Source organism: Micropterus salmoides, unplaced genomic scaffold (assembly GCF_014851395.1).
Source record: "Micropterus salmoides isolate LMB-PRFRI ecotype aquatic unplaced genomic scaffold, ASM1485139v1 Ms_hic_scaffold_22, whole genome shotgun sequence".
Classification (NCBI taxonomy): Eukaryota; Metazoa; Chordata; class Actinopteri; order Centrarchiformes; family Centrarchidae; genus Micropterus; species Micropterus salmoides.
Genome location: NW_024041373.1, coordinates 18266200 through 18292890, shown reverse-complemented (window position 1 = coordinate 18292890; position 26691 = coordinate 18266200). Strand labels below are relative to the sequence as shown.

The window sequence follows — 26691 nt, the reverse complement described above, 5'->3', positions numbered from 1 at the left end:
TTTATAATTACCCTATAGGATGTCGATCCAGTCAGATATTTCATAATGGAATAGTATCTGGCACACTGCTGATCAAAAACAGGATATAAACCCCGAGGGGAACACGCGCCTCTACAGAAATATAACTTAATTAAAAGTACCCCCCTCACTGTTGGTGTGTTTTTTTTCATCCAGGTTGAGAGAAGGATGCGGGGGTATGGGCCCCTCTCCCCTCTCGTCCAGGATTCAGCCTCCAGCTCCTCCTCTGATGCATCGTTTGCATCAGTTCTTGGGAACACTTGTCCGCGCACTGCTGCACCTCCCCACAGTGCATTCGCGGACTCCACTTGACCAGATGATGACAGACAAACGCTCAAGAGTGAAAATGGCATGTTTTTAATACACCTGAAGTCGGAATTAACGTAGAATGGAGATGCGCCTCGGTCACTACCTTTTTATCATTTTCTCCGAGTGGATTTGGCTCTTCACCTTAACTTCCATCCTGGGCGGAACAAAAGCGGATGTAAGGTGCATTCCCTCCTGCCAGCTGCCGATAATCACAGCATCCCCCCGGGAACTCTCTGCGCTGGATTTGACTAATTTTGGCGAGGCACCAGCTGGAGAATTCGTTGGTGGATTTGAGGGGTCACCGGGAGCCAAACCCACCGCCGGCCGGGACGAAAAGCACAACGTTGCGGAATTAACCGCGAGCGGAGAAAGTTCGTTCAAAGTACAACCGCGTTTGGGGGGAAATAACACAAGTTGTCTCCAGAGGGACGCGTTGAACGGCCAGCAAAAACTTTCCCACCCGAAAGTGTTTTCTCGAAGTGCTTCGGGCGCGGCCGCCCCTTCTCTAAGTGATGGTGACTTAACCGAAAACAGCACCAACGACGGAAACAACAACAGATTTTACGTTGAAAATGGGGCGCCGGTTGGTGTGACGGTGGAAGAGGACACAGAGGTGGCCAGTTGGAGACGAACACGAAGTGCGAGGAGCGCGGAGACGTGGTCCGGATTCAGACCCGAGCGCGGGGAGGATGCTTCGTTGTCGGACCAGGAGGAGTTTCAGCTCACAAGTTCGACATTTGCACTCGCCGGGGACACGGCTCACAACCAGGCGATGGTGCACTGGTCCGGACAAAACAGTAGCGTAAGTAGTTCGTTAATGTGCACCAGATTTACGCACGGATCTCGTTTGACGCAGTGTGGTCAGCGTGTACTCACATGCTCATTTGGGTAATTTAAAGCATTATTTGTAACCGACAATGACTCGAATAGATGAGATGTAATAGAGATGAAATGTGTGACTGCTGAGAGGTTGCAGACTTTGAGGGAATTTGTCTTGCCTTGGTTCATTCTCTCTCTCTCTCTCTCGTGCCACCCTGCCCCCCTCTTCCCCCTACTCCAGCTATGCTATTGTTTATTGATTAGCTGACTTTGCATATATATACCTAAATAATATAAGTTCTGCAAAGACTTTAAATGTCCTCTCCTTTTGTCATTTTCTCTCCCATTTTCATTCACACACACACACACACACGCAAATTGTGCCTTTTTTTGTCCAAAAAAATGGCTTTGGCTACAGGCATCTATTTCTTGCATACATCTGAACAGTAAACCTGTATCTACCTTCTTGCTTGAGCCTTAGCCACCTTGCTCAAGGAGAGGTGAATCATGCTGCAAAAGGTTAAGTATAGCCTACTGCTGATGGACTGATGGACTGTGTTCTTACAACTTATAAGTTTAACAGACATTTATTTATGTGTGAGAAGAAAGCTACTGAAGGGTAAAACTGAAGTCCATTATACAGCAGATTATCAGTTGTATCTGCTTATATAACACGCCATATACTACAAAGAATGTAAGTGCGTTTCAGTAAAGAGAAATGAGGATAAAATGACAAACAAAATAGCATCATGGTAATACTATCAAATACTAAATATAGGAACAGAGAGATAAACATTCCAAGTTGAAAGCTAACAGAAATAGATGTTTGTAAACCTTGCTTAAAAACGCTCACTAGGTTGCTTCCCTAATATCCGGGGAACTGGCATTTCCCAGCTTGGGAGCTTCCAGTTTTCTTAACATCTTTGGTTCCGAACATCTAACAACCCACAGTGGCGGATGTGAATCAATGTGAAGGCGCTTAAAACAACAGGGGGTCTGCGGTGTATGCTGGTCTTAAGCCATTCTGAGCTCTACTATATATACATGCAAAGGGACAAATCAATTCCAAAAGATAAGTTCATACAAAACCACACACATATGCTCCCATTTTCCCTGTTTGATCAGGAGTCAAGCAGCAGGATTTGAATCATTTGTACTCCCTAAATAGACTTTTCAGTAAATGTATAGTAGTCTAGCCTGCTTGAAATGTAAGCATGAATTAGCTTTTTGACATGGCAAGTGCATCCTGGCCATATTTCTGAGATGAAAGAGGAGGTATGATTTAATACTAAAATATGAGTAACACACTTATACATACGGCCTAGGCTTGATCTGGGGAACCAGAGATCCAAGATTCTTGGAAAGTGCAATCTCTTTGGGCAGTCCAGACAGACTGTGAGCCACTTTAAGGCATTTGTATCATTTGGCTCTACAGATATGTATAATGTGTGTCATCAGCTGACATGACATCACATGGATGACATCATGTAAAGGCAGCATGTAGAAAGAAGAGCATGAGACCAAGACAGTTTCCTTCTGCTTAACCAAAATAAATGTTATATTTCTTAGACACTCGCTACCAAAATGGCATCATATTTCCTCCCAGTCATGTATTAACAAAACAGATTTAAAACACATTCAGCAAGACAAACCATTTCACAAGGAGAGTTATATCAATGTTGCAATTTAATGCATCTAGGGCTGCCACAAATGATTATTTTCATTGACGATTAATCTGATTGTTTTCTCGATTAATCGATTAGTTGTTTGGTCTACAAGATTACTTATGTTACTCAAATCTATTATCATAATAGTTGACAACTAATCGATTAATGGTTGCAGCTCTAAATACATCTAATGCAGCACTAGATCCAAAAGAACAAATGTTCCAAAATATTCAGCTTCTGTAATGATAAATATGCCAAATTTGACTTTTCATTTGCAAAACTAAAGCAAATAGATAATAAAAAAGCAAAAAAAGGGCATCAAAATAAACCCAAAACAAAGAGCTTACGTCAAGTTAAGATTTTTAAAACTATTGCCTTCCTTGAGGAAAAGTTTGACATTTGGGGAAATGCAAACGAATGAAAACGCCCACCACTCTCATGTCTGCACAGTAAAAATGAAGCTAAAGCCAGCAGGTGATTAGCTTAGTTTTAAGATTAGAAGCAGAGGGAAACGGCTAGCCTGACTCTGTCCAAAGGTAACAAAATCTGCATACCACTGCTAAATTGACTAATAAACATGTTATATCTTGTTAGTACACAAACAGAAATAGGTGTACTAGGCTGTCTTGCCATTTAAGCAGTTCCACAGTCTGATTTCCAACATGGCTGCTGTCAAAACATTTATTACAAGTGGTAGTGAGCTTGTTTCAATATTACTGGAGCAGCATTTTACATGTTGTGGACACTGTAGTCTTGACTGACTTGACTCTGCTGTGATGCAATTCTTCGCCATCTTAACGGTTTCCATTCATTATGCTAAAATGCTAAGCTGCATGCTAAGTATATAGCATACATACTTCTCATCTAACTCTCAGCAAGAAAGTGAATAAACAAATTTAAACTATTCCTTTGATTTAAATAATTTTCCTTTTAATGAAAAGAACATGCTATACATTACAGCATATATTTCTCTTTGATTCATTATCACCAGGATTTGGCATAATCTTTTTTTACATTTACATGACAAACTTTCTAGTCCTGTTTCAAAACATTTCCCCCCTAGTGGCACAGAGATTCATTCTGCCTACTAAGAATAAATGTGTACTTATTCCCACTTCTGCTACGTGCCGCACCCTCTCTTTCTGTGTAGGTGCAGACCAGGTGGTCACCAAGGAAGCTTGTTGGATTTTCCAGCTGGTGTAGTGCTTGGAAATCTATTTAAGGTAGTGATGGTGATGGAACAGTGGTAACATGTGTGATAGGACACATGCCTTTGGTCCACCAATATGTCCCTGAGCAGGACACTTAACCCCTAGTTGCTCCAGTACTTAGCAACTGTAAGTCGCTTTTGATACAAGCGTCAGCTAAATGAATAAATGTAATGTAGTTCTAAATTAGCCAAATTCTCTTCTCCATTTTAAACGTCTTTGTTTCACTTGTCAACAATTACAGTTCAGTCAGTCCCTGGGTATGAAGAGATTTGAAAGAGGTTTAGCAGCCAGTCATATGTCAATAAACCTTATCTTACAGGCCAAATGATGAGCGAGCGACAGACAGTTTGTAAAATAATTAAGCAGATATTCTGGCTAACAAAAATGAAGACATAAGAAATGGTTTGGGGTCTGTTGAATACGTGCAGTGCTCATATACGTAATATCTCCTCAGGCTTGTTAATGTGACTAAGTTTTTGTGGGAAAGTCCTGCTCTGTTGTGACACTTCAGGCAGTTGTCCTCACATGCGTTGAAATTACATGAAATTACGTTTTCATGGTGTGTTTGTTCTGAAATCTGATAATTGATTTAGTATTAGGCCTACGAAACACCAGCCAATTTGAACACGCAGAGCTTGTTATTGACTTGATATTTAGTTTTCCAGAAACCTAGTGGGTGAATGTTCTTTTATAAGTTGTCCAATTACCACATATTGAAGACTAGTCTGCACTGTCATTTTGGCTTTTCAAACAACATGAAAACCAAGGAAAATGCAAAAGAGTGCTCAATCTGTATGTGATTCATGTGGTTGCAGAGGTAACCATCAGTTTCTTTAAAAGATAATGAACTGGCAATGTGAAGAAAAACCCAGAAGGTCATTTAAAAATACTTACCTCTGTTCATGATGATATTTTCAGAATCCTCAAAAACACTTCTAATTTGAACAATTTAACTGCAGCAATTTAAATGGTAAAAAGGACTGCATTTATATAGTGATTTTTTACCTTTACCGAAAAGGCACTTCACAATTTTACCTCTCATTCACCCATTCAGACACACACTCACACGATGGTGTGACTGCCATGCACGGCCCTTGCTTTGCCTATTGGGATTCAGATGGGATGTCTTGCCTGGGATCAAACTGCCAACCATAGGATGAACAAGCAACCTGCTCTACCTCCTGAGCCACAGCTTTAATCAGCATGTTTCAATGATTTGATTTTGATGAAAGAGATTGTAATAAAAGTATATAATATTATTTTCTAAAGTACCTCTAATGTAGCATTCATGCTACCATGGCCTTGACTGGTTTACCTGCAGGAGCCAGTTTTACAGCAGTAAATGTAAGGGCTTAAATGTGTGAAGGTTATAAATGTGCAAACAAGATATGTTTATATGTATATTTGATTTAGTTGGGTTTGCATTGAGTTTGTCAGTTTTTATTTGAAATTTGAACTACAATTTGAACAAGCTAGGGGAAAAATCACATCAGTCTGGATTGATCTGTTAAAATGCAAAATTCTCAGTGTGTAATTCTAAGTGTTAAAATCGAGGGCAACTGGACTTCACCTCTCATTGAAGAGGCTTCTTCAGTTCTAACAGACTGTCTGGGAGTTTAGTATTTAACCTCTGTGGTGTCGTTGTCAATGTGATGGGTACCACCTGGTGCTTTAGTGCTCCTGGCTGTCTGACAGTCCTTATGGTCGTTAGTCACCTGAGGCCAAGTCTGAACGACCGTTTTTGGTGTTGCCACATGAGAAGTGTGAGCGTTTGTTCAATCACCTGGGAAGGGATGAAAGGACAGCATTGTAAGTGTCCAGTGCTGGGTGTTTGCATGTCCTGTTGCCCTATCAATACACTAGGCTTTTGGTAACCAGCTATTGCAAAATGGAGAAAACTAGTGAGCAATGCTGAACAAATTATCATAACATTAAACCATCAACAAAGTAATGTGAAGAAGCATTTTGGATGGAATAATTGTGTGAAAGTGAGGCTGTTTTTCTGACTTTGTAAACTGTAACTGCCTTAAGCTGGGCAGACACAGAAGACTTTGTTGTGTTAACTCATGCTGAAATTGTACGCTTTTGTTAATGAACTTTTTTAACGATCTTAAATCGGCCTTTCACCATGGCCAAAACATAATGCTTCTGTGCTCACACAGTACATATCAGTCGAGGGGTCGCAACACGGGTCGGTTAAAATCTGACTTCATCTGTACAGCTTCTGCTCTGCTTGACAGTAACGTTAGCTCGCCACTTAAGTGAGAAAATATGTACAGTAAATTCTACAACATATTTTAGGATTAGGTACGTAGGTTGCATTTAAAATAATACCAAGGAATGACATGTTTGTTTTTAATTCATTCAGACTTTATCTCTTGCACGCTCCTTGTGTTTGTATGTGTTTTATTCAGGTGGTCTAGTCTCCAAACACATGCAAGTGAAGTGAATCAGAAAGTCTAAATTGCCTAAAGGTGTGAATATGTTTGTCATTCTGTGTTAGCCCTTTGAGACTGTCAAACTGTCCTGGTTGTTGCCCAGTGCATGCTGGGATAGGCTCCGGCCCCTCATGACCTTGAACATGTCTGTCTGTATTTTGTTTCCACTCTATTCAGCTGTTTTAAATGCCATGCATATAATGTTAATCACTTAAAATTCTCCACAGAAGAAAAAATATGCAGGCAGCACACTGTATTTTTTAAGAGATATCACTGATGATAGATATTTAACTGAAGAAAGACAGAGAAATATACTCCTCTCCTAATTGTGTTCAAAAGCAGTTTGAAGTGGGCACCATCTTTCCTTTTTTTTTTTTTTCCCTCTGTGTTGAAGCTAGAATGAAGGTCCCTACAGCAGACAGTTTTTTTTGTCCTAACAAAATTTGTTGATGGATTGCCTCTGTCTACTTCTCACTGGCCTTGAGTTTCAGCTTGCTCTTCAGTATACAGGTGCTGGTCATATAATTAGAATATCATCAAAAAGTTGATTTATTTCAGTAATTCCATTCAAAAAGTGAAACTTGTATATTATATTCTTTCATTACACACAGACTGATATATTTCAAATGTTTATTTAATTTAATTGTGATCATTAAAACTGACAACTAATGAAAATTCCAAATTCAATTTTTAGAATATTAGAATATTACTTAAGACCAATACAAAAAAAAGGATTTTTCGAAATGTTGGCCAACTGAAAAGTATGAACATGAAAAGTATGAGCATGTACAGCACTCAATACTTAGTTTGGGCTCCTTTTGCCTGAATTACTGCAGCAATGCGGCGTGGCATGGAGTCGATCAGTCTGTGGCACTGCTCAGGTTTTATGAGAGCCCAGGTTGGTCTGATAGTGGCCTTCAGCTCTTCTGCATTGTTGGGTCTGGCGTATCTCATCTTCCTCTTCACAATACCCCATAGATTTTCTATAGGGTTATGGTCAGGCGAGTTTGCTGGACAATTAAGAACAGGGATACAATGGTCCTTAAACCAGGTACTGGTAGCTTTGGCACTGTGTGCAGGTGCCAAGTCCTGTTGGAAAATAAAATCTGCATCTCCATAAAGTTGGTCAGCTGCAGGAAGCATGAAGTGCTCTAAAACTTCCTGGTAGACGGCTGCGTTGACCTTGGACCTCAGAAAACACAGTGGACCAACACCAGCAGATGATATGGCACCACAAACAACACAGTGGACCAACACCAGCAGATGATATGGCACCACAAACAATCACTGACTGTGGAAACATTACACTGGACTTCAAGCAATGTGGATTCTGTGCCTCTCCTCTCTTCCTCCAGACTCTGGGACCTTGATTTCCAAAGGAAATGCAAAATTTACTTTCATCAGAGAATATAACTTTGGACCACTCAGCAGCAGTCCAGTCCTTTTTGTCTTTGCGAGACACAAGGAATGCGACAGCTGAAACCCATGTCTTGCATACGTCTGTACGTGGTGGTTCTTGAAGCACTGACTCCAGCTGCAGTCCACTCTTTGTGAATCTCCCCCACATTTTTGAATGGGTTTTGTTTCACAATCCTCTCTAGGGTGCGGTTATCCCTATTGCTTGTACACTTTTTTCTACCACATCTTTTCCTTCCCTTCGCCTCTCTATTAATGTGCTTGGACACAGAGCTCTGTGAACGGCCAGCCTCTTTAGCAATGATCTTTTGTGTCTTGCCCTCCTTGTACAAGGTGTCAATGGTCGTCTTTTGGACAGCTGTCAAGTCAGCAATCTTCCCCATGATTGTGCAGCCTACAGAACTAGACTGAGAGACTAGAGACTAGACATGTCTGTTGTCCTGTGTATGTCTGAGACCAACAGTAGTAATCAGTTAAAGATTAAACAAAGCAAATTATTTTATTATGGAGGAAACGATGATTGTAGCTCATAAGATCAGTTGACACTCAAAGTAAATAATATGATAATGCCTGCACAAAAGCATTGGCAGTGTACAGTATGGCTTAATGTATGTAAGAAACTCTTCAGTCAAAACAGTCAGTGGAAAGTTATCTTAAAACTTTCTAACATGACACTTCAGATTTATTCAAGGTAACGTGGTGAAGTAAATTGTGACTTGATGGAAAAAATGCAGCAGATTTCAATAAATAATAAATAAAAATACTGCCAGTGAGTAATGTGCAAAAATGTTTTGTTTTTTTTAGCATTAATGTCAAATATTAAACTAAATAGCTACAGTGAAAGTAAGGGTTGAAATATTCTGCCAAAAAAATTTCATTTGCTGTGTTTTGAAGAACTTGAAAGTTCTGTCTTATCCCTCTGTGACTTGCAGGCTCTTTTTTTGCGTGAGGTACCAGTGAACAAAATGTTCCCCTTCGAGGGAACTCGAACTGCGTCGGTGACGACACTATGGGAACGCCTCTGGGCGTGGCAGGGCTGAAATCATGAATGAAACTACTCCAATCCTATTGGTGTTGCTAGAACGGTAGCGTGTGACGGCGAAACTGGAGGCGTATATAAGCACACCGGCACACCGGACACATTAGCTTTTTTCTATTCAGCAGGCACTCTGGCATGTTTGAGACTACGCAGAAGAAAGCTACCACAAGACGTCCGGAGGAAGAGGTCCCGAGAAATTCTTCCGTTCGGCCTAGCACTCTCTCCTCGCACATTCACCAAATGCATGGATGCAGCTCTGGCCCCGCTCAGGCTCCAGGGCATCCGCATATTAAACTACATCGATGACTGGCTCATCTTGGCTCAGTCTCGGGAGTTAGCGGTTCGGCATCGAGATGTCGTCATCGCCCACCTTCAGCGTTTGGGGCTGCGGCTCAACGCGAAGAAGAGCGTGCTGACGCCCACCCAATGGACTACGTTCCTAGGGGTGGTGTGGGACTCGACGACGATGCGGGCCCATCTGTCGCCTGCACGCGTCGGGTCCATTTTGTCCTCGGTGACCAGAGTGAAGCTAGGCCGCACCATCACTGTGAAACACTTTCAGAGGGTGTTGGGTCTCATGGCGGCAGCGTCCAGCGTAATCCCGTCTGGCCTGCTGCACATGGTGCAGTGGTGGCTAAAATCCAAGGGATTCTCCCCGAGGGGAAATTCGTTCCGTCTGATACGGGTTACGAGCAGGTGCCTTCGTTCCCTGTCAGTTTGGAGGAAGCCTTGGTTCCGGTCCCAGGGTCCCGTGTTGGGAGCGTCATGTCGCCGGACAATTATTTCGACAGACGCCTCACTCGCGGGGTGGGGCGCGGTCATGGACGGCCGCTTTGCGAGAGGCTCCTGGCAGGAGCATCATTTCTCTTGGCACATAAATTGCCTGGAAATGTTGGCGGTTTTCAGAGCTCTGAGGAGTTTTCTGCCCGGTCTCCGCGGTCACCACGTCCTTGTCAGGACCGACAACACGGCGGTGGTGGCCTATTTGAATCACCAGGGGGGTCTGCGCTCGCGCCCGTTATGCAGACTGGCACATCAGATCCTCCTGTGGTCCCAGCAGAGACTGCTGTCCCTCAGAGTGACATACGTCCCTGGGACCCAGAATCAGGGAGCAGGCCTGCTGTTGAGACAGGGGCTGAGGCCTGGGGAATGGAGACTCCACCCCCAGGTGGTGGAGTTATTATGCGAAAGGTTCAGCCCCATAGACGTGGAGTTGTTTGCGTCTCGAGAGACTACGCACTGTCCCCTGTGGTTCTCCCTCTCGCCCCCAATCCCGCTAGGGCTGGATGCCATGGTGCAGACGTGGTCGAGGCTGCGCCTGTATGCTTTTCCCCCAGTCGCTCTGCTCCCGGGGGTTCTGGAGTGGGTCCGTCAGGACGGTGTCAGTCTACTGCTGGTAGCCCCGTTTTGGCCTGCCCGAGTGTGGTTCTCGGACATAATATCGCTCCTCGAGGGCCAGCCATGGCAGGGACCTGCTGTCTCAGGCGGAGGGCCAGGTCTTTCACCCTTGCCCCGCCCTGTGGAGACTGTGGGTCTGGCCCCTGAGGGGGCCCAGTTCCTGGAGGCGGGCCTGACGGCGGGGACAGTCGAGACGCTGCTCAGCTCCAGAGCCCTGTCCACGAGAAGGCCTGAAGTGGAATGTGTTTGCCACCTGGTGTAGAGAACGGGTGGCGGACCCAGTTACCTGCCCGGTAACTATGGTACTGGAGTTCCTCCAGGACCGTTTCTCTGCTGGCCTTTCCCCATCCATACTCAAGGTGTATGTGGCTGCCGTGGCGGCGTTCCACACCCCTCTGAGGGATGGGCCTCTGGGGAGGCTTCCACTGGTCGTGCGCTTCCTCCGTGGAGCCCGGAGGATGAGACCCGTGACTCGTTCCAGGGTTCCCACTTGGGACCTGGCGTTTGTTCTTGAAGTGTTGGCTGAGGCCCCCTTCGAACCCCTGGAGTCGGCTGAGGCCAAGCACCTGACCCTTAAGATGGTCTTTTTCCTCGCTATCACTTCTCTGAGGAGGGTGGGGGATCTCCAGGGACTTTCGGTTTCTCCTCAATGCCTGGAGTTTGCCCCGGGGAGGGTCAGAGAGATATGTCCCTAAGGTTCCGTCCAGGTTGGCAGGGTCTACGGTGCTGCAGGCGTTTCATCCCCACCCTCATGTGATGGCGGAGGACGGGAGACTTCATCTGCTCTACCCGGTCAGAGCACTGAGTATTTACACTCTGAGATCCTCCCGGTGGAGGAAAGCAGACCAGTTGCTGGTGTGTTTCGGGTCCCCCAAGGCTGGGCTCCCCGCTTCTAAACAGCAACTGGATTGTTCAGACTATTTCCCTGGCCTAATAGGTGCGCGGGTTACCTTCACCTATGGCTGTAAGGGCGCACTCTACTCGAGGCATGGCGGCCTCTAGGGCCCTCCTCGTAGGGGCTTCGCTCCAGGATTTGTGTGAGGCAGCTGGCTGGGCCGCTCTTCACACTTTCATCCGGTTTTACAGTCTGGACCTTCCTTCTGCACCCGGCACCCGTGCGCTCTCCTCCTAGTCGTGCCTACAGGTTTCTGCACGCTGGGGGGGGCAGAGGGAGGCTTCGGCGTGGAATAGTGGGTATTCTCAATCCCATAGTGTCGTCACCGACACAGTTTGAGTTCCCTCGAAGGGGATACATCTCGGGTTACATATGTAGCCCTTGTTCCCCGAGAAGGGAACATTAGCAAAGAGCTAATGTGTCCGGTGTGCTTATATACGCCTCCAGTTACGCCATCACATGCTACCATTCTAGCAACGCCAATAGGATTGGAGTAGTTTCATTCATGATTTCAGCCCTGCCACGCTCAGAGGCGTTCCCATAGTGTCGTCACCGACGCAGTGTCTCGTTCCCCTTCTCGGGGAACAAGGGTTACATACATAACCCGAGACGTTCTTCAGAGTGAGAATGCGTTATTTGCCTAAACTACTATATTCAACAGCAGTGTGGAAACATGCCAAATGTGTTGTTATTTTGAGAACGAAGCTGGCCTTACTCAAAAGAAAAACATTAATGTGTAATATGTCTTACATAAAAATATATGTCAAATATTAAATCCAGGATATGATTAAATAAATGCAGGAAAAATACAGTATGCTGTGCAACAGGCTTGGGGCACTTGCAAACTTGTGCATATAAGGAAAGCAAAACAAGCCAAAAATGAAAAAGAGACATAAGAGCGGTGTTGCTCTTCTCGAGCAGTGTCATTATGAAGGCAGCATAAATACAAAAAATGTGTCCTATGAAGAGGATGCTAAAAGTAGGCCATATCAATTTATCAATAATCACCAATAACTCTGCAATAGAGGCAAATTTGTTGTTTTTCATTCATAAAAATATTCTTCACCCGAATACACCAGAGCCAAGTTTGACAAACATTTCTATAAAAATGTAATTTGTTTATTTGATTGGCAGCCCTTTGGTATCTCTTTGAGTCAGTAACAGGTTATAGCCATGTTTGCTCAAATAGCATAAATTTGGAAAACCTGCGGGAGCAAATATGCATTTGAATATTTCTTTCTTTGAAGTTTTCAGTGAATATACAGTAATTTATAAAACATTTGTGAATAATTCTGTCCCAAAATGTCAATTTGTTGAAATGTCTTCTTGTCCCCGGTGTAGCAGAAAGCAGTATGGGACAATTACTACAGAAATTTTAATTAGACATCTAATTTGGTTAAAGCCAGGGCCATTTTGTCAGTAATCATATCTGTTCAGCCCTGGCTCTCCATGTTGTACCAACGGGGAGAAATGGGAGACTTAATATGATCAATAGTTCAATTCAATTTAGTCCTTAATATCTTTACAGCATTTTATCCTCATTCTGCCTCCTCAGCATACCAACACAACCTGTTCTGGACACAGTGCTGCATGTATTTTCCTGCATATAGCATGCCGACATGCTCAGGCAACCCTATGGCTGAGGCTGTCAGCGTGGACCCCCACCAGCTCCTCTCTCCTGGGTGGCTGTGATGGACAGGCTGTTGGGTAGATTGCTCTAGTGTTGTTTTAGTGTGAACATCACACATCATGTGAGAGAAACATAAATAAATTCATGAAATACATAATGATAAGAATTGTAACACCGCGACTCAACCTAAGACCGCGGAAGACAAAGAATTTATCTTTCCTGACAAATTCATGGATGTGGCATTGCCTACATTGCATGGATAAACAGAGGGGCTGGTATTTGATGCTCAGCACTGCACAGAAACTACTGGCAGGCTGAGTTCAGCTCTGCCAAGCCACCAAGCCTTCCTGTGGCGAGGTTCTCTAACGCCTCGAAATCCTGCAGAGTGGGTTTTTTTATCAGCAAGCTGTGTTCCCCTCATGGGTTTCCTTTCTTCTCCACTGAATGCTGTCTATTAGAGCAGAAATTCCATAAAATCAGCCAAAGATTTTATCCTAGACCAGGATAAAGTTAATTTGGCTGGAACAATGCATAATGAGATCTCACTTGTTATCTTTTTTTTGTGACAGACACGCCTTTGTGTTTGCACTTCTTTGTGATTAAATCAAACATATGTTGTGCAGGTTCATATTTTTGTTACATGCACTCTGCCTGTTTTCACTGTGTTTGTTTTTTTTTTTAAGCAAGATAATGTCTTGGCAGTTAACATTAAAATTACCACTGTATCTCAGTGCTCCATACACACTGCTGTTGGCTGCTGTTGTGTTTCATGACACTTTCATTTTACAATGGCCACCTGCATTACTCGGTCATACTGTATGCGTTACACCATCTGGCTGCTGTGAGAAATGCCTCAAATTCAAAACCACAACTCTGATTAACTCACTGAAGTTTCCTTTTCTGATTTATGGTGATGCCTTTTGGCAAACACACAGTTTCAAACACTGTTTTTGAGCCTGATAAGACATATGGGTGAGAGAAACCCTTCCCTAGCATATTTATCTAATCAGCTGTTTTACTTTATTTATGCCAGAGAAGTACTTTATTAAAGAGACCAGGGAGCTTTTAGTTTGTCAACATGCAACTAATCTTCTACCATCACACTCAGCATTTCCAAATTTCTGCTCAAGTGCTCAAGAGTTAAAAGTAGTTTAGAAAAAACATCCTTGCACAGTGAGCTCAACATTTTGTCTAATCTTGCCTGCATTGATCAGACCCCCCTCTACATGCACGCTGAAGCTTCCAGGCTCAGCAGGCGGCCGTAGCCTAGCTGCTGAACCAGCCTGGGCTTTCATTTATTGTGAAGAAGCAAATGATGCGAGAGTAGAAGCCCAAAAAAGAAGGAAGACGTTTCAGATGACTTATCAACCGAGCTGCTGCTTCCGCACGGGGCCGAGGAGTCCAATCAAGCCAGACACTTGCTGTTCTGCTTAACAGCCGTAGCTGCAACATGAAGTATCTGCTCACTGTCCATATAAAATGCTGGTTGCTTGATCAGATCAACGGTATTACTGTCTGACAAAGTAACAAAGAGTTGCCATTAGTCACATTTAAGTTGAGCTTCTTACTTCCAAGTTTTTAAAAAGTACAGTCATATTAATAACGTAAGTTTCATTCACATTCTCCAATCTTCTGAGCATTTATTTCACTCCTCCCCATGTTCCTTATATCGGGTTTTATCAGGACACTAGTCACTTGAGTGATGACTATTTTGTGCCACTCAGCAGCTGGTTCAGAGCAACGGCTCATGAAGAAAGCTATTCCGATTCACAGATACTTATGAACTAATGATTCATTGATATAGGTTCTCCCAATCTTTTCTCTAGTAACTAATCATAATCTGCTATATAGTGCTTAACCCAGTAATTCAGGACCCACTCATTAACAATTCATTATCAGCTCGTTCTTCGGCAGCTACTTTTTGTGACTGTATTGTAAAGTGTTATTGTTGTTTTATAATTTATGATTGCAGTGACCTGCTCTCCATAGGGGAGCCAACAGCTCTGACTTCAAACAACCTAGCTTCAGCACAACATCTGGCCTACGAGGAAATGTTGCCTTTGTTAATGAAGTGATGTAAATTGTTGTGGCAGACAAAAGCCTCTGTACATTACGTGTCTCACTGAGGTGTTATTGAAGTATATGAGGATGTGAATCCCTGTAGGAGTTTGTCACTGCAGAGAGAGTCGCAGGGCCATAAACAATGTAACAGAAATAGACAATTCTTTCTTTATGAAAGGTATTAAATGATGCTGTTATTGTGGGGATTTTATCAAATTAAATACTTTATCCTATAAAGGCCTGTGGGGTCTTTGAATTTGCTTGCTAAGTTGTTTTCTTTATTCCATGAAAGGCATTCGTGTCACATTGTTCCACATTGTTAACACTTGTGTGGTGTTAATATAAAGCAGGTGTTCTCACCCTCCTCCTCCCAATTAGTTTGTCTTAGCTGTGACATTTAATGTAACTCGAAATCACTAACTTGAATATAATCATTACACAATCTTAATGAAATAAAAATGTGAAATTCAAATCTTCATGATTAAAGCTGCTGTAATCAATCGTACTTAAATTAAGAGTGGATCGCATCACTGCTTGTATGTGTATTGCTCATAGTAATGAATTATCACCCAATTCTGCAGTTCCCCTCAGCTCCGCGGAGAGTTTTGGCATCTTTTAGCTCATTATTTTGGTTTTACCGCCCGCATCTTTAATGTTTTTATTTACTCTTACAGCGTCATTTCCAATATGCTGCAGGCTGCTGTTTTGGTAAAACAGCTCTAAAACCTCCCTGTAGCCCAGTAGCAAATTATTAAAACCAAGTAGTTTCAGTATAAAGAATTGTTCACAGTGAAGTCTGGTATATCTGGTGTAACCAGGACATTGTTTCTGGAAAGAAAGACAAAAAGTATTTTGTCAGTGCTGTGTGTACCACAAACAAAATTTTGTTCACTTTTTTTGGGTAAATTTTAGACAACCTGAGCAGAAAACATCAAAGCTATAGTATCTGCATGGCCAGATACCGCTACAGTCTTTCGTTATTTGGGGGTGAGCTGACCCTTTTAAAAACATAAACTATCCCTGGAAGAAAAAACTGTTAAGTTGATTGTGTTTTTCCTTGTTTATTCCTGTTCAGGGCCAAAGGTGGGCTGGAGCCTATCCCATCATGCACTGGGTAGGAAACACCTGAGACATATGACCAGTTTTTGAGATGTCATATTTGTCTTTATTATTAATATTCCAGCCAGTAACTCCTGTAACAATTGCTTTTATGGAATCATCCATCTGTTTAATTGCTGTAAATGTGATGACAGTTTTATTGATGAGGCAACTTAATTCCAACAGCTGATGAGGCTGGATCTACGGGTTGGTGAGAGTGGGATTGAATTGTAATGTGTCGCCTCCTTCATTTGTAGCATGTGTTCATTTTTCAATAACAGAATCACCCCTCCTGCTTTCTTGATACCTCTACACCACCCCTTCTCCTCTTCATACCGCAACAGTAATCTTCTCACCCTAAGCTCTTTCAGTCACCATTAAGCCTCCATTCGTTCTGACATAATGATCAAACTCATCCCAGTCCATTTACCTCCAAGGTTTAAGATTTACAAAGGATTAGAGGTTGAAAAATCAATTTGCTTGCTCTTGGATGTCAAGTAATCCAGTTTGGAGATATGCTGGTGCTACTGCAGTTAAATAGGCTATGCACTACATGGTCACTGGCATCAAATTTGACACCTGAAAGGGCAAGATATGCTAATACATTATTATTTCATTTCAGAGAGTAAGTCATGCCATTATCTGGTGTACGGTGTGATCATTAAAAGAAGAGCCTCTGTCCTTTGATTTCAAATAGCAATTTAAACTCTTATGTGACATGCTGAACTTCAAACACCTGTTACCCACAGAAGAACCTACAACCTGAATATTGTATCGGTGTATTGATGTTTTTTAAAAAGGGTCAGCTCACCCCCAAATACCGAAAGACTGTAGCGGTATGTTATTCATCTTACACTTTGAACATAGAAAACCTTTCCTACTAGCAATAAGGCGGATGCAAATTATAACTGACTCTAGTCCTGGATCCTTCCCAAGTAAATGCATAAAGTTAATTGCCATACAGAATGGGGATAATTTTCCAACTGCTGGGAGATGTTTTATTGTGTATGACAGAGTCCATGAGGGTATGACTTTTGGAAGGTAAAAAGGCCATTTTATTGGAAGACCATAAATCTCTGCAACCCAGTCTGGACACTTGGTACTGTAGTTATAAAAAGCTACATGGATTATCTCTGAACTAGCGCTCATAGAAAGGATTTCATACATTCAGCACAAAGTAATAGCAGAGTCAGAATTTTCGTAGTTAGCTCATTCACAAAGAGAGCAAATAATTAAAGCAATACTGTTCTTTAGAAACTTGTGGTGTTACAATGTGGTTTGTGATTTAATAGTCACAATATATGAACTGATACATGGTGCAGTAAAGGCACATAATAGGAAACGCAAATGATTATAGTGTGCAGGACATGTGAGACCTTTTAGGAAAATTAATATATTACTGTATAACGATTATTAGATTCATGAATTAGCAGAAAGTGAATTAATCAGACACTATTCTAATAATCATTTAATTTTCATTTTTAAGGAAAATAGAAAACCTGTTTCTAGCTTCTCATTTGTGAGGATTTGCTGCTTTTCTGTGTTTTATATAATTGTAAATAGAATATATTTGGGTTTTGAAGACATTTAAAGATATAAAAGAGCGTCTGGGAAATTGTGGTGAGCATTTTTAACTGTTAGATGTTTTATAGACCAATCAATGAATTAAGGAAATAATCAGTAGTTACAATCAATATACTGTACATAATGAAAAGCTTACACAATAAGGAGTTTCTGTTTGTTCTTTACTAGATTTAATTGGTTTTGGAGATTCTGTTTATTGATAAAGGAATTAACAATATCAATTAAGGGAATCAGATAACCTGTATTTAGGATGGAGTACATGTACAATCATGTTTTTAAATGAAGTCATCTGTACACAAGTGACCTTGTAGAGCCACAGTGTGCATCTGTCACAATTCTCTTTCACATAAGCAATTAGTTTCAAGGGGGGAAAGACTCTATCTAGCAGAGACTGAGCAGGACTGACCTTTCTAGGCGAAACCCTCGAAAAATTGTCTGAGTAAGGTTTTAAAAAGTTATAATTTCTTGTTTACATGATGGAGTTCTTACTTGTTATCGAGAATGTTACCCCAAACACTCATAAAACTTGATAATCAGAAGATAGCTATGAAAAGCTGAACAAGATGCCCAGAGAGGCTTCCCAAGAGAGCTATATGATCTGTAGATTTTATGATTGCACAGTGCAGGCAGGTCATTGTTTTGGTGATTATTTTGTGGAAAGGGTGAAGGGCACACCGTGAGCAACTGTTTGTGTAAAGGACAAATGAGATTTTATAAAACGGCATGACTCAAAATGCATCTTTTGGAAGGACTCATCATACTAATTTAAATTTTTTCTAATATTATTAAAAATGGAAATTACAAGTTAAATGTACATCAACTTCACTTTATGCATCATTATACAAACATATGCTTTGATTTAGGTTTTGATATTTGCTAAGGAAATGAGGCAAATAGAAATGTCCACAGTGAGTCATTCATTAATATCTAGGGTAATTTTCAAGACATCTTGAAATGTATGTGTATTAAGCAAAGGCCTGCGTATTGTAAACCATGTATGACACTTTTTATGATCTTCTTCAAAAAGGTGTCCATGATATTTACGAGGTCTCTTTCTCTGTGCCTGTAATGAATTTTAGTGTTGACTTATTTATTCATTTAGTCATAGTTTACCCATGGTAGCATTTGCTGGTACTCTACTGGGTCTTAAAACCATTATAGCATACAGATGTGATCAGCTTTTCCTCAGAGAAAATGCACAAGGTTTATAGCTTTACGACAAATAGGGTTTGTCAAGCCATCACGTTTTTTTAATAAAGCCGAGGCTGTCAGGGAGTTTAAAAGACATGTGCATGGACGCCTCGGCTCGGCTCTTTTGTTTTACTATGTGATGCTTTATTGCTGCTGTTCTCAAAACTGGTGAGACACTCCTTCGAAGCTAGTGATGTGTTTGATCTGTTTCGTAGGTGATCCTCATGTTGACAAAATACTACGACTTCAACTCTGGCAGAGTAACAGAGAGTTCTTTATGGAGGTAAGATCTTCTGTCTGGTATTACCTTCTATATAGAAGCTACAGCAAAACAAACAACAATACATTTGAGAATTTCTAATGTCATGACGTAATTGTAATGTTCTAGTTGGGGTCCTAGAGAACCCTCCTTAATAGGTCAAAAAACATAGCTACTTAACACATCAACTTCACATTTCCTAATTTAATGTGAGTTAATTTGCATTCCTGCTTATGGAGTTTTACAACAGTTTGTTCATAAGAGGTCTAAAAGAGAGCTGGACCTCTCTGCACTAATGAAACATACATAATTTCACTTCTGTGTGTAGGACAACATACTGTACATTTCTTTTTCTGATTTTATTAAGTGTTAATTTGAGAAGGGACAATGTACTTTGATCAATAATATTAATGTAACTGAGTTAGCCACAGGCTAGTTTTCATTGGCAATCCCTTTGTCTGATGTTGTTAGGCATCCTAAAATAATAAAACAAATACAGTACAAAACACAATACAATATAAGGTACACCTGTATAATCTATTGCAATCCAGTACAACAGCATTGCCATGACATTTAACCTCACAAACTTTATATGTTATGTAAGCAGTTTTTTTTGACATTGTTTTAGTGACACTGTAATATGTAAATCTATATATATTATGTATGTTTATTACTGAGGTCACAGTTAAATGTAGTGTTATACTGGACCTTGTATTGGCAGGTGTTTCTAATTTGTTGTGCTTCCCATTTACATACATGCACCTTTCAATGTAATGTCCAGTACAACACCACCACTATGTTAATAATTCTAAAAAAAAATATAAATCAATTAACATTGAAATCATAAAGTTTATGGCTGAATAGTGGTGTTGAATTGCATTTGATTGTACAAGTGTACCTTAAGTGGCCAATGCTTTATGGTAATTTCTTTATTTTGTGCAAACCCAGTGTGTGGCAAAGACAATGATTCCCCTTAAATATATATCTCTACATATTGGATTTTAATAAGGTCACAATAAAATAAAGAAATATTTGAAGGGAAAAATGTAGTCGATTTTGCAATATTATTTAGTTTTACACATACAGGTTCTGTGGGAATGTCATCAGTACACAAGGGTTAATAATGAATAATTATTACATAGTTCCCAACTGCTCTTTAACAACAATAATAATAATAACAATAATCCACAATCGTGTGCATGTGTGTTCATTTGAGACCAGAATCTATTTTGGTGACAATAAATGACATCCAAAAGGAACTCAGCAAAGCGGTGCCATTTTTGGAGGACAATCAATATTTCTGATTATATGTCTGGTTTTGAAAAAGTTTCAAAAACCCTGCCGTTGTCAAGCTTTTCTTTTTTTCAGCCAATAGACAGTATGTCCTCAAGTCCTCCATTTGAGTTATTAAACATGAAAATAAACATTAGAAAAACAAATTTTTACCCCAAAGCATCAATAATAATAATAGTAATAATAATATCTCATCCCTTCACCATGCATGCCACACAGGATATTGTTGTTTATTTTGATAATTAAAAAAATCTCCATTCATCTAGCAAATTGATTCATGACTGCTGCTGTTGCAATTTTCTGCTTGCCTGATATGCTTAATGGTACCATCAGCATCTTAACTAGTAGGTGTTGCTCCATTCGCCACCACAACCTGTTTACTTTATCCTATAATTGAATTTTAGGTCAACTGATTATGGGACCACATATGAGAAACTTAATGAGCAAGTCGGGCCAAAAACCATACTGAGCTACTTGTACGTGAGTCCAAACAACAAAAGGAAGGTAAGTTACCACATGCATATAATGAAAAATCCTCCTCGTATTGTATAAATTATTATTATTGTATAGCATGTAGAGTTGTCATTTTCACTACATAGCAGCCCTGCAGGAGCTTACACCATGTGTCTGTTCCAAGCAGCACATTGCACAAGCACACTTAAGCCCTGTGGAATGGATACTGTCAAGGTGGGCCGCTGATTCCCCCGTCTCCTTTCTTGTCTCGTCTCAGATCATGTTACTTACCGACCCGGAGGTGGAGAACAGCCTGCTCATTAGCCTTGACGAGGGGGCGTCCTATCAGAAACACAGCTTAGCCTTTGATATCCTCAGCCTGCTTTTTCACCCCGAGCAGGAGGACTGGATCCTGGCTTACAGCCATGACCAAAAGGTAACATGTAGCTGTCAGATGGCGTGAAATGGGTGGAATAAAAAAAGTGAGTATAGGCTGTTGTGTATGGTTCACTTGGTGCTTATCATGCTCTTGTTAGCTTGGCTTGAGCATTCTGCCAGATTGTTGTTCTGTCCGATTATATATCACAAGCCTGAAAATTAATATCTCTATAAAATGATCCAAATCATAGGTTGCTGTCACAGTAGAAAGCATCCATTTTGATAAAAGCCACTAGCTTTCTGTATATGGTCTTGATGAGCAGACACCTGCCACTTAAAACAAGGCTAGAGTTGCCGAAACAGAGGCAGCTGATCACCTGCTCCCCTAAACAAGTCACAAGGTCTGGTAGCAGACTCTGACTTTGAACAGATGTGTCCTAGACAGCACAGGGGAAAGTTAACAAGGGAGACACACCCCCAAACAATCCACAATCTTGCACACAATTGTGAGCATAAACACACACCCTTCATTACTCCGTGTGAGAACCCTGCTGTCTGCTTTACTCAACACCAGAGACATCAAACTCAGCCTCCCCAGCCTGCTATTGGAAGAGTTGATTTTCACAGAGAAAAACAGTCAAGGTCTGAGTAGTGAGATAAATGGTGCAGGGAGGTAGATGAAAGCATAGTTGAGAGCCATCGAAGGGTCAAAATAAAGATGCTCTAGAGAAGTTTACCTTCAGGTTGTTCTTTGTCAAGCTAAATTTCATCTGCTTTTTTTCCCTTTTATCGCTGCTGAAATGAATGTTATCTTGGTTTCATTTTACATTTATTGATTATCTGTCTTGTCTTTTAAAAGTTTTAAGCTCTTAGATAAGTCAAAATGATGTTGCTTATCCTTGTAAAGCTCTGAGCTCAAGATGCTTGCTGCTCGATCTTAATGGCAAGATGACAGCCCATGTCTGGACACAAGTCCAACTTTGCAGTAAAAAAGGAGACTAATGGCTTTGTGGAAAAAAGAGATTACAACAACAGTTACATTAGTGATTTTATAATACTTTTAAAATAAGGAGACACTTTGATTTTAATACAGAGGCCAATTTGGATATCCTCCATTCCCTCTTTTCCAAAGCATCATAATTAATCATGTTCAATATTTTCTGTTTTTATTTTTGAGTGTAACTGATGCATTTTCTCACGATTGATGCATTTTCACATAAAGTATTCACTCAGTACTTCAATATTCAAAACAACATCACCATATTGACACAACAAAATCTACAAACTTGACAGCTGCCTGATAATACTGTTGGACATAAATCAGGCAATAATTCTCTTGGATATTCTGACTTGGAAAATGATGCTTTATACTGTAACTCATTTGGTTAATGCATTCCTCTCATTTTTCAGCTTTATGTCTCTGTTGAGTTTGGGAGGAGATGGCAGCTTGTGCACGACAGCGTTGTCCCCAACAGATTCTACTGGTGAGATAAACAATCAGTCATTTACAGAGAGTTTGTGTTTCTAGGAGAGAGATGCTGCAGTATTCCTGCATATTTTGATATGCTTTAAAAACACCATGGATAACAGACAAGATCAATGATTATACATTAATTAATTAAAATGTTTGCATTTTTAGCATCTTCTTCACAGCAGTAGAACTGCAGAGGGGAAATGCCTTCACTGTACATACAGTATTTACATGTTCATTAAAATATGTTGGATGATTTGCCAAGTTTTCCCAGATTCTGGACACGGATGTGGTAGAAAGATGAACAATAACAATTACCAGAGTACTGTTCTATCTCACACAGGCTCCGCCCTCTACTGGACTCTATGGGTACTACCTCCTCCAATCACACGCACGCACTTGCCCACTGAAATTTTATCGTGCACGTAGCCGACCAATAGGACGTGAGTGACGTATTTAACAGTGTCCATACCACCTCAGCAGTGTCCCTCACCTTTTTTCTTCAGCAAACGGCGTACTGCTCACTGAATTTACCACCTCCTCGGATGGAATCGCCACTTCTAGAAAATTATCTTTGCACCCGGGCGAGGTGACCCATGTCCTGCCCGGACGAGTCCAGTCCCCCCTCCCCCAGCCAACCTGCGGCTGGGGAAGGGAGTGACTGGCCAAGTGACCGTTATGGAGGGAGAGAGGCCTGCTGACGCTGCCACAATATCCCGTCTGGTGTTCAAGACGCCATTGTTTTACATGTGCTGCTTGTGTACACTATGGTAAGGCTTTTGAGAATGTGGAAACCGTTTTTTGACTTTTTAACTTCTCTCATCAAAGAGCTAACTCCTGGGGTGAGGCTTCGGGGTTCGCCCTGCAGCCTTGTATTCACAAAGCCACTGTTCAAACATGTGCTGCTTGTGTACACTGTGGTGATGCTTGTGAATGTTAAATTGTTTATTAGAAATTTCCTCACCACCAACCCCATCCCATTGAGCTAGATGTGTCGAACGCGTCGCTGCGCTCACCGACGCTAAGCTAACGGCTCGAGAGACAGGCCAAAGTCAGGTCTCTCTCGGTATAGCGGGACGAAAGAGATTGCTCACTGCTTCAGTTGGTTTCATTTCCTCCATGAGCTAACTCTCACGGCAGTTCCACGGGAACACTGCTAGTTCACTGACAGTGTGTGTAGGTTCCTAAAACACACAACCGCATTGTCAACATATCCTCAACCGAACCAGCGCAGCGTTCAGCTGACTAGCTACGACGGCAAGAGCCGAGCTAACGCCAATCTAGGTCAGATATAGCCGGAGAGATGCAACCAGACAACACCTCTCTTCCCGCGGTGCGGCCCGTGGCACTTTATCACAGTGAACAGCGGCTCATTCTTGCATTCAGCAGCCTGTCTTGGGGCATCTCTGCGCATGACATGCACAGAGGTCTTGCTCCATGTACTTTTTGGTCCCCAAAAAGACGAGAGGCTTCTGAGCCATTCTGGATCTCCGCCACCTGAACCAGCATAATGGACAAAAGGGTGTTTCCACGTGCTGATGATCAAGAAACTGCTGGAGCCAGTGCAGCCCGGCAACTGGTTCACCACCATCGACCTGAAAGACGCCTATTTCATGTCGAGGTGACACAGTAACAGGGAATTTCTACACTTCACCTCTCAGGGGGTAGCCTACAAATACATTAGCCTCCCCGTCAACTACTCGCTAGCCCCCCACATGCTCAGCAGATGCATCGCACTGCAATTGTTGCGCGAGAAGGGTGTGTGCACATTCCACTCGGAAGTGTGGAAGTGTCTACGACCCTTTTTACTGTGCCTGTTTGTGCGTTTCTATCTCTTGGATATGTCGGGATCCTTCTCAGGATCCTGCTCGCAAGTGCGACCTAGGATCTGAAAAGTGAGGATCTGGTGACTACTGGGTGTAGAGGGGGAACATACACTGGCAGTGCCTGACGTTCCAGTGAGAAGTCAGGGCAGTGCAGGTGTTAATGGTCAGGCCAAGTCTCTATCGGTCCTGCGACCTTCTCAGGGGTGTCCCACCATTCTGTCACTAGGTGATGTGGTGGACAGGGCTTTGGCCGGCCTGTTTCCGACCGGGTTGGCGTGGTGGACTTTGGCTGGTCGCGGCTAGGGCGGACAGTCATCTGGCTCCACCCACTGTACCCATAGAGTTCAGTAGAGGGCAGAGCCTGTGTGAGATAGAACGAAGGTTACGATATGGTAACCCTAGTTCTATAAGCACAGGCGGAGCCGTCTACCGATGAGCCCTGCCGCTCTGACGCCGTCTGCTGAAGAGTCGGTCGGATGCTGAGGCAGTAGGGACACTGTTATTTATACGTCACGCAAATAAAATTTCAGTGGGCAAGTGCGTGCGTGTGATTGGAGGAGGTAGTACTCATAGAGTCCAGTAATTTTAATGTTTTACTGGTCAAGCTAGTTTTAACTTCTTTATATGTAGTATGGTACCACTACCAGTGGTTCCCAAATCTTAGGTGTTGTGAGATAATTAATGAGAGGCTTAGAGTAGAAAAGCACCCTTTTGCTGGAAATTCAACAACTCATTGGCATCTGAAACCTGGGACAAGGGGCTCCACATGAATACTGCTTTTTTGTCAAACAGTATTTGTTATATTTATATTATATTTTAACCTTATCACATGTTTTACTATGTAAAATCTTAATTTGAAAAGTAGTATCTACAGGTGTCAGATAAACATAGTGGAGTAAAAAGTACAACAGTAGGAAAAGAAGTATAAAGTAACATGGAATGGAAATATCCAAGTACAAATACCTTAACATTGGACTTAATGACAGTACTTGAGTAAATGTAAATTCCACCAGTGTTACTAAGGTTCAGTATGTAATATTTCTGAGGATCTATTGACAGAAATGCAATATAAGATCCATAACTATGTTTTCAGACCTTACATAATAACCCATTTTGTTTTTATTACCTTAGAATTACCCATTCATATCTACAGCTACAGGTACTAGTTACTTAAAACATATGAAGAGAATAAAAAAATGTAATGTTTTGTTATAAATTAAATTACTTAACAGTTTATACAAGTAGCCTACAGCTAGTAGGCCTACATTAGTAAGGCCAAATGACAAGCATTTCATGGCCAAATGACAAAGCATTTCATGGTTCCAGCTTCATAAATGTGAAGATTTGCTGCTTTTCCTTTTTTGATTATTTTAATGTAGCTTTAATAATTTTGAGGTTTTGACAAAACAAGCATTGTGAAGCTGTCACTTGCTCTGGGTAACTGTGACAACATTTCTCACTATTTTCAGAATCTTTACAATTGATTAATGGAGAATAATCAGCTGATTAATACTTAATGAAAATAATCATTAATTGCAGTCTGATACAACATTGTTCAACCTCAACCAACTGCAGTAATGCATGAGGAATAATAATCTAATGACATAATAGTCATAGGGGACATATTTCTTTCTGCTTTGAGTAGGCTACTTTTATCTTTATATTTCTGCTTATAGCCTTCTTACATACTTTTACTAAACATATTCAATGCAGTACTTTTACTTGTGTATTTTTACAGTGAGGTATTAGTACTTTTACTTAAAAAAAGGATCTGAACAGGCCTACTTTGTTCACCTCTGGCTAAGCCAAAGCTTCTGGTTGCAAAGAGGTTGGAGAGTTTTTGACTGCATCAGTAATAATTTAGCACGCATTTGGCTATACTCCCAAACATCAGTTGCTTTCACTATATTTGATCACAGGCAAGTGATTTCTTCCAGGAATCATAAAATCAGAATGCCAAAAAAACCTGCATTCATCGAGCTTGCTCTTCCAACTTCCTGTGTGCGCACGCGTGCATGCATTTTGCCTGGTAACGAACGTCCTTGCAGCGGGATCACGGAATTTACCCGGAAACAACAAATTCGAATTTTGAATTCGAATTTCTGATCGGCTTAACGGCTCTGGCATTTTAAGGTACAGAGAAAGCTGTGAGCTCTGCAGAAAACTCTGTATGCCTGTGCCTCATCCAAAAATTGTATATAGCAGGACATTTTCATGGGCATTATCTCTTACTTCTC

At 41.5% G+C, this 26691-nt stretch overlaps 1 protein-coding gene across 4 annotated transcripts in view; it reads left to right on the top strand.

Annotated features, from left to right (window-relative positions):
- Positions 1-205: 205 nt before the first annotated feature.
- The window catches only part of LOC119917558 (VPS10 domain-containing receptor SorCS1-like), a 54478-nt gene continuing 27992 nt past the window's right edge, over positions 206-26691 (top strand). For 3 of the 4 annotated variants that reach the window (XM_038737929.1, XM_038737932.1, XM_038737930.1), the window contains exons 1-5: positions 206-1129; positions 18990-19057; positions 20731-20830; positions 21057-21215; positions 22568-22641. In XM_038737929.1, coding sequence (XP_038593857.1) covers positions 407-1129; positions 18990-19057; positions 20731-20830; positions 21057-21215; positions 22568-22641 — 1124 coding nt within the window. In that variant the 5' untranslated portion in view covers positions 206-406. The remainder of the gene's footprint in view (positions 1130-18989; positions 19058-20730; positions 20831-21056; positions 21216-22567; positions 22642-26691) is intronic. The other variant, XM_038737931.1, reaches the window with a different exon arrangement.